The following is an 8,570-nucleotide window of genomic DNA, read 5'->3' as shown; positions in this document are numbered from 1 at the left end:
ATAAGCTTCAAGTTCCAGAAAAACCAAGATCTGCCCTTGCAGATAGTTGAGGATCTATTTGAGGTCACTGATCATAAATTTATAGGGTTGCCCCTCATCCGGTTGTGTGACTTGCTCTAACAGTACTCGTCTGCTTGGGTGCAGAAGAAAGTAGAGTTGAATTTATCCAGAGTTGGAGTTTTCTGAGTTGGGAGCGTGTTATTAAAAATGTGGACCACTAAATTTAAACTGGATAGGAGGGAAGTGAAGAAAGGAGGTCTGATGGATCATGAGAAAGCAGAGGAGTCAATAGGCTACAAAGACTGTTGAGAAGAAAGATGATTACAGAGGAAGAACTTGAAAGATCAAGTTGGAAGATACGTGGTTAAAGTGGGATGCTGGAGGTGAATGACAAAGTGCAGAGGAGTGATTGAGGTGATTTGGAGGTCACAGGAGATGATATGGTCATTTTCTCTAAGGAAAAGTGTAAACGCTAAGACAGTCTCCCAGGATCTGCACAATCTGTGCCTTGCCTGCCTCTGTAACCTTCCTCAGCCCAGCGTCCCTCTCACTCGCCTCACTGCTGCCTCATTCAGGTCCTCAGGAGCCCCTTCCAGCCTGAGGACTTGTATATCTAGAAGTTTCTCTTTAGTTTCTCTTTTGTCTGGAATACTCTTCTCCAATACTCAGCCAGCTTCTACTTCTACTCATCCTGGGGGGGTCTCAATTTAAAGTCTTTTCCTCAGGGAAGTCTTTCCAAACCTACCCACTCTTCTCCCAGGGGGTGGATCCTCCTGTCATATGCCTAAATAAGATTCTCTATTTTTCTTCCACAGTAGTTATCAACTGTATTGTAGAAGTGATGGGACTATCTGTAAAATAAAATTATCTGTAAAATTTAATAAACTTATCTGTAATTGGTAAAATAAAACACACACAAACTTCTCCAGGATTGAGGAGTGTGGGAACAGGTCTGGCTTCCCTCTCTATCGTATTTGGGATCCTCAGACTTGCACATACTAGAACATTCCATAAATATGGGTTGTATGAATGCAATTTAAGACACTTTAGTATAATAGCTTTTTCCAGCATACCTTTTAATGTATAAAGATATAAGACATGACTTAACAGATAATCTAAAAATGGCATATAATATAAAAAGATTGTAAATTTCCTTTCTAAAATACACACAAAGAGACATATCTGTCTTCAACCTCTCCTCAACCCTTGTTTAATCTCTGCAGATACAAATCTAAAACAACACAGTCGAAGATAGGGAAAAACATTTAAGGATTTCTTATATAGAAATGAGATAATTGGATCCCTTATGTGAAATTTAAAAAATTATTGCAACTTCCAAAAGTAAATAGTACAAGTTATATTACAATTTTCCATTAAAAAGGACCTTATAACAGGAATGGAGGGAGTGGTGAATTTTCTAAAGCGAACAACACATTTGGAGTTATGGCAAAATCTGTGTTCATATACTTAAAAAGAATTGCTGTGGTTTATTAGCTGCCATAAAAATTACACTCACTTGTGTTCTAGAAAGGCTTTAAATTTAAGAAAAACAACAACAACTCCCCTTGCTTGTTCCTTCTCTCAATCTTCCTTACGGTTGTCTCTTCTACCCTTCCATAAGACAAGTCTGATTCTCCTTGCTTTCATCTTTCAAATCTCTGCCTAAAAGCCTCCTCAAGGAAGACTTCTCTCTTACTCTATCTGACCTAGTCCACCCAGTTACTCTTTCACCTTACTGTGTGTTTATTTCCCTCAGGGCACAGCATTTCTCACAATCTGTAATCATGTTGACCTTTTGTTTACTATCCTATGCAACCGAGGGAATGTCACCACCATAAGTGCAGAACCTTTGTCACCACTCCCAGCCTACTATAATTGTACAACATTTTCAAACTCAGAGGAATTCCTAAATACTAATGTTGTGTTAATAAGAAAATGCCTGAGGTTATTTTTTTCCAGAAATGTTCACTTATCTCCCAATATTTTTAGCACTATCTATTATTTATACTATCTTCTAAAATTTGTTTTGGCGCTTTGTTTTTCATAAATAAATTGGAAAAGATATTTCTTTACGAGATGGATCATGTTAAACTCGGGACCAGGGATCATAATTGTAAAACACATACAAGTAGATAAGTAGAACTAGGACATATAGTAAGTTTCCCTTTCAGTCCAATATCCCAAGGGTAGATTTTAAACAAACACAAAGTCAAGCGGAAGAAACTGGCAACAAATGGAGAGAGTGTGAGACTTTAAAATGTCCCAGAGACAGACTCAGTCAAATCCTTTGGCTCCACTAAGCACTCCCACCACTCCGGCAGGGTTGCTCCGGGGACTAGCCCACGCCAGTCTGGGTGGGTTCCCCCTGCCCTCCAGGCTGGTGGCTAAGGCGCGCTTCCCCTGGTCCTCGCCCTCCTGGTCCAGGCCCTTCGGTCTCGTGGGCAGAGATCAGCGGGGTCGCGGACTCGTCAAGGCGCCACCGTCTCCCCAGGATGTGTTGCTTCGCAAGCTGTCAAGTAGAGAAACCCCGCGAAACTCGTGATTTCGTGCACAGTATAAACTCCGAACTGACACTCGTCTGAGCCAAGATGGCAAACCCCAGACCGAACAACCAACGTTCCTCGCTCCTCCCCGCGCCCAAGCCTCGGCGGCGCTGCCCACGCCGAGGACTGGGATGCGCTCTCCAGTGACGAGGCCGCAGAGGGGTCCGGCCGCCACCGCCGCCGGGCGGCCAAGGACCCCGCTCCAGCCTCCGGAACTACAGATCCCAGGGTGCCTCTCGGACTCCCGCTCCCTCCCTCTCCCGCTCCCTCCCTCCCTTCGTCCCCTCCTCCCCCGGCCCTTGTTGTTTTGGCTGGAAGCGCCCCGGCGGAGTTTCAGAGAAAGTCTGGACAGAAACCTGAGCCAGCCTGAACGTGGGAAGGGGAGGAGGAAAGGGAGGAAGAGAGAGCCGGGAGGCCGGCAGAGGGAGGGATCGGGGCTGGGGGCCGGGCCGCTCCGAACCTGCCGCGCGCCCCAGGGTGGGGGAGGCGGCGCGGGAGGAGCGCGAGGGGACGGGACAGTGGGATCAGTCCCCGGAGCCTAGCAGCCGAGCGCCTCGTTCCCCCGCCGCTCCCCGCCCTCTTCGGCGGCCGCGAGAGCGATCCCCGCCTCCGGCGGGACCCGCGCCCTCCCCAGCTCCCGGCGCTCGGCGCCGCCCGGCGCTTCGCTGCCCACCCCTCGGCTCCCTTCGTGGCCCGGGACCTGCGCTGCGCCCGCTGCCCACGGGACCCTCGCGGCTGCCCCTTCCCTTGACGTCTCCCGGGTGCCGCGGGGAAGGGACCCACCCTCCGGCTAGAGGGGGAAGGAGAGGATCGCCCGGGGCGCACCGAAACCGAGAGCTGGCGAGCCGGAGTGGGCGCCGCGCGGGGGCTTTGTGTGTGTGTGTGTGAGTGTGTGTGTGCGCGCGCGCGCGTGCAGCGTAGTGTGTGTTTGGGAAAGCGCTCTGGGGAGGTCCTGTCCCTAGGGGGCGGAGCGCAGGGGACCGAGGTTCGGGCGCCTTGCTGGGGCAGAGTCCCGCGGAGCCGGAGCGCTGCCGAGGCGGCCGGCGGGACGGCGCGCCTGGCGGCGAGGCGGGCGCACTGAACAGAGACCGGGGCGCCCTCGGCGCGGCGGCGGCCCCTGCCCCGAGCTGTCGGCCTCGCTGGCGCAGCCCACTCGTGTTGACGGCCGTGGACCCGCGCGGGAAGGCTCGGACACCAAGAGCCACCAGCGCGTCACGGAGCCCGCCCGCCCCGTCGGCCCGGGCTGCGCCGCCGGAGAGCCGGGCCCTCGGCGCTGCGCGGCCGGCGGGCGTCGGCTGTGTCGGGAGCGCGCCCGGCCGTCCCTCTGCTGCCCGGCCCGGAGCCCGAGAGGCGCACACCATGAGCGGCGGCGAAGTGGTCTGCTCGGGATGGCTGCGCAAGTCCCCCCCGGAGAAGAAGTTGAAGCGTTATGTAAGTAGAGCCTCAGCCTCCGCGCCCGCACCCCTCCCCGCCGGCCCCGGCGGCTGCAGCCGGCCGCGCGGGGCTGGTGCTCCAACTCGGCCCCCATCGCTTTCCCCTGATCCCTTCCCAGGCAGGCCCGGGACCGTGTCTACACTCACGCCCTGGCCTCCCCTTTGCCCGGCAACTTTCTTCCTCCAGATTCCAGACGCCTGCCCTGTGGGCCTTCTCGGCCCATAGGAGGGCCCGGCATTTCCAGCTAAACGCCCGCTGTGAGTTTTATTATTCCTTTTAGCAGGGGTGAGGAGGGGAGCCTACTCCTCTCTTTATATCTGCATCTCATCCTTACGGGGCTGCTGGATCCTCAGTTTCCCGCACTAGGAAAACCGCTGAGGTCTGAGCACTCACCAGCCCTCTCTCTGGTCCGCGCTCCCCCTCGCCTTCTCTCGAGCTGGGCTGCGAGAAGCGGGCTGCGGACCTGGGAAGTTGGTGTTAGAGACAAGCATCTCAAATCCGCGCAAAAGGGAAAGAAAAGTTATCACGCGCCCTACCGTTTGCTTAGCAGCGTTCACATTTTCGCGGTTTTGAACTGAGGGCCATTGGCGTTTGGCCCGAGAGCCTTGGCAGTTTGCTGCGAGAGGAGGGCGCTGGGGGGAGCCTGGTGGCTCGTGTTTGGGCGTCTTCGACACGCTGTCAAGCCCCGCAGGAGGGGACAGCTGGGGCCAGTAAGGATTTCTGTGTGTTGCGGTCCTTTCCCAGGCCACCAGAGTTGCTTAAATGGTATTTGTGTAATTGATACAAGATGCTGATTGTGTGTTAAACCGTTTTAGCTGTTGGGGAAAATATTCCTTGAAAGAATCAACCTTTCTCTGGTGGAAGTCTGTGTCCTTTTCAGCGGTCTGGGACCTTGTCCCTTCTCCCGCGTTGGTTCTTTTGTCGCTGCCCCTTGCAAAGAAAAGAAATGACGCTTTTGCCCTGGCATTTGAAGCAAATATTTTTCTGGTAAAATATGTACCAGAAGCAAAATTTATGCCCTCTTAAATATAAATTTACTACCAGGGGACTGACACTTCTTCTAATGGAAACTGTTTCTTGTTGACGGACGTCTACACCCACTGTTAAAGCTCGGGTTAATCCTGTTAGTCACTGTTTGCTTGCATAGAATGGAGTGAAGTGAAATAGTTAACTTCACTGACAACTCACCAGTGGGTTTCTGGTTTACTTTCTGCCAGAATTTGTTATAGACAAGTGATTCTCATTTAAAGAGTTGATGCCACAGATCCTAAGAAAGTTCTCCAGAGATTTGCATCCTTTCAAATCCCACCTCTCCAGTTATTGCAGTTTGTGTGAATATTCTGGTAGAGATGCTAACTTTATCCCAAAGATTTGGGAGAAACAGTGGTGTTTTCAGCTCTCAGTTCTAAAGTGAAGGTTGTATATGTGTGAGAAGAGGAAGCAGGGAGATAGATGTGTTTGTTTTGAGAAGGCACAGTTTAGGAAAGACAGAGGTTTAAGTGATTGGGTTCTTGGGGGAACTAAAGAATGGTACATTTGCTGAAGTGGGAAGTGATAGTAGAGATTTACCACATTCTTTCACGTGGCTGGTTTGTGGCTCTCTCAAAAGGTGCAGAGCACTGGACTAGGCACCCTAAGATTAGAAAATAGTAGGAAAAAAGCCCTGCTTCTTGGACTTCCAATTTAATATAATATAAACCAGGAAGAAAATCAGCCAAAAAGATTATAACAAGGACAGAAAAAATGGAAAGTCTAAATAAAAAAATGTGTATTTCATTTGGTCGTTACGACAAGTTTTCTCAGGTAGGTATTATGTCTGTTTTACAGATGGGAAGACAGTATATATAACTAGAATGTACCAGAGGTGGGATTTGAACCCAGTTCTGCCTGACTGCCTGGGCTCTAAAAGGTTAATGACGCTCATCTAGTTCATTTCAAGTAGAGCTCAGACTAGATCATCTCTAAAGGCCCTTTCAGATTATAACTTTCTATAAGTCTGTGAGTATTACTTGAGAATACAAGGAAGAGGTGGGCTGTGGATCAGATGTGCTGTGCTAAAGAAGCATAAACCCTTCAAGCAGCTTTCTGTGTCTTGGGAAAGATGAGTCCAGTATATGTGAAAAGGTAGACCAACGCCTGGTGGTTTCTTAGTGTGTGCTCGAGCTCAGTGGGATGGGTTTTGTTTTAATAGATGTTTTGAGGAACACGCTCAATGTAGTCGGAGACCATGAGAATACTTTTGAGAGACAGTGGGCTCCCTAAATTGTGTTGTCAGCAAGGGGAAGGATATGCCTAACAGCTGGGAGGAGGCAGGGTTTGTCTTGCCTGGCGGAGTACTGGTGCTTTGTTTACACACTAGTGACTGGGCTGTGGAGATGGCCCAGGAAGACAGTGGGCAGGGTGGCTCTCAGAAGTAAGGGGTCCAAGAGGATGACCGCAATGTTTTAAGTTAAAATGAAACTTGTCTCACATTTTAGCTGTCAAGTTGGTTGCCCAGAAGATTTTGATATTCCCAGATTATTGATCTTTTGGCTTTGGTATCCAGTTTAGATTGTTTTTGCTAAAGCGGTTTTGACCCACAAGGACATGGGCATGTATGCATGCGTTTCCTATGCTTGTTTTCTTTTCATGTAAAATCTTTATTTTCTGGATGAAAGGAAACATTGTTGGCCACCCAATAGGCAAAATGTGGCTTGATAATGGTTTTTGATGAATGGATTTGCTGTGAAAGATATCTTGGATGCGCGGTACTATAATTGTTAAATGAGACATCAAAGAGTTTGAGCATTGATTCTGTTGGGAAATGTTTGGCCCATGGGATTTTGACAGTCATCTCGCTGTTTACAGTGTTTATAGGGTAGTCCAGACATTGATTAAGATGATCCTGAAGGGCTTTTAAGTGACAAAAACTTGTTTTCGTTTTATCTTTAAAGTCATCTCAAGTTATGGTCCCAATGCATTCCATTTACAACTCCATTTTATGTTTACTGTTCCGTAGTCAACTCATGCAGCATTGTATTCTTTGCATACTAGTGTGTTCATCTGATATGGAAGCTTTCCTTGAATTTCCTAAAGAGAGCAAAAGTGACATAAGAATGAAAGACTGGAGTAGTGAGCAGATTCCTAGCCTTTTCTTCTCTTTTAAATTGTTTCTATATATTTATTTGCAAAGGGGTAAGAACTTCTTGTATGTGTTTCATCCTCCGAATTTCTTAGTCTTCTTAAACTGGAGGTGAAAATATTCATGTTTCTTTCAGTTCTGCTACTACTGTGTTGCTGTTTTTGTCCTGAGTTATATATTAAACAGCTGCTTTCTCACTTGGTTAAGGAATCATGTACAGATCACCGTCACTAGGGTTACAAAAAACAAGTACACTCTTGGTAGTATGCCCTCAACAGCGGTGCTCAGATTTTTTAAGCGTTACTTAAAGACAAATCAGCCATTTGAAATAATGGTGGAATTTTCATCAGGACCTGAAATTTTAGCTAAGATAAAATGCAAGTCTGAAAACAAAGGCTTGATTCAAGCCAGCTGGCTATCACCAGATCTCTGCAGGAGGAGCTTCCCTGTGGCCTGCCTCTAGCCTGGCCACCAAGTTTGGCCTCCTCCATGGCTCAGCTGTCAGCACTGGGCAGATGTGCCATCTCTGCAGGAGAACCTGCTTCTGAGGCCAGATCAAGGTGGCCTGTTAGCTGCCAGGCAGCCTGGGAGCAAGACCTCAGCCAGTTCTCCGGTGAATAATCTGCACCCAGCTGGGGTTCTGCTCTTCAGCTGTCAGTTAATAGGATGGTTATCTGGACTTCCAGAACACACCCCTGGTTCTGAAAATGGGCCTAGAAACAGAAATAACCTTCCTCTGTGGAGGAGAGGGACACAGGCAGGCAGAGTAGCAACATCTCCATGTTTCAAGGACAACCTGGGATCTGTGCTAAGCTGAAGTCCCTGCTCAAGGGTGCCACTACCACAAAGAGGGCTGTGATGTCTGGAAGCTCTTCCTGCCCTTTTTTGGCAATTACCAGTAGCGATCAACGGTTCCGAAGCTTTTGCTGTCATGTGAAGGAGCATAATTATTCTTTTGAAGGAATTTTTTTTTCTTGCAGTCCTCATGTTAGTGAACATTCCATTCAAATTCCTAATGTTTTCTTTTTACCTTTTCCAGTGTGGCAGAACAAAGATCAGCAACTACCGATTACATCCAGCCTTTGTAGTAGTTAATGCAAGTTCATTCTTTCATTGTGCTTGGGTTTAACGATGAGTGCAAAACCCTCCATGTAAAACTTGCCGAATTCTTAAGTTTGATTGTTGTCTTTTGGGGTTCAGAATTACCATTACGAAGGTGTATGAGTAGTTTTAGAATTCCGCTGTTTTAAAATTTTAAGTTTTTTAAAAAGATCATCTTTGAACAAAATAGAATAATATGGCAAGAGTTGTACTTGGATAATTGGGTTGACAGCTGAATTGGTTATTTCAGTGTGTTTTGCCATTTTAAGTCTGCTTAAAAAATCTGAAAGAAATAAAATGACAAAGCACTTATTTTTTTAAAGATTTTATTTTTTCCGTTTTCTCCCCAAAGCCCCCCAGTACATAGTTGT

The 8,570-nt window shown here is 48.0% G+C and overlaps 1 protein-coding gene and 1 long non-coding RNA gene across 9 annotated transcripts in view; one reads left to right on the top strand and one right to left on the bottom strand.

The window, feature by feature from the left end:
• Positions 1–1,059: 1,059 nt before the first annotated feature.
• LOC111772548 (uncharacterized) lies at positions 1,060–4,563 on the bottom strand. The gene is made up of 2 exons (XR_002806483.2): positions 4,371–4,563; positions 1,060–2,509 (listed from the first exon to the last, which is right to left on the bottom strand). It is a non-coding gene; the product is annotated as an uncharacterized lncRNA (long non-coding RNA).
• GAB1 (GRB2 associated binding protein 1) overlaps positions 2,871–8,570 on the top strand; it is a 118,538-nt gene continuing 112,838 nt past the window's right edge. The window contains exon 1 of one of the 8 annotated variants that reach the window (XM_023636497.2): positions 2,871–3,974. In XM_023636497.2, the coding sequence (XP_023492265.1) occupies positions 3,903–3,974 (72 nt within the window). In that variant the 5' untranslated portion in view covers positions 2,871–3,902. The other 7 variants (XM_023636494.2, XM_023636496.2, XM_023636493.2 and 4 more) reach the window with 7 other exon arrangements.

The sequence above is a fragment of the Equus caballus genome, chromosome 2 (genome assembly GCF_041296265.1).
Source record: "Equus caballus isolate H_3958 breed thoroughbred chromosome 2, TB-T2T, whole genome shotgun sequence".
NCBI classification, from domain to species: domain Eukaryota; kingdom Metazoa; phylum Chordata; class Mammalia; order Perissodactyla; family Equidae; genus Equus; species Equus caballus.
Note: the sequence above shows the minus strand (reverse complement) of the source record. Positions and strands in the feature narration are given on the sequence as shown.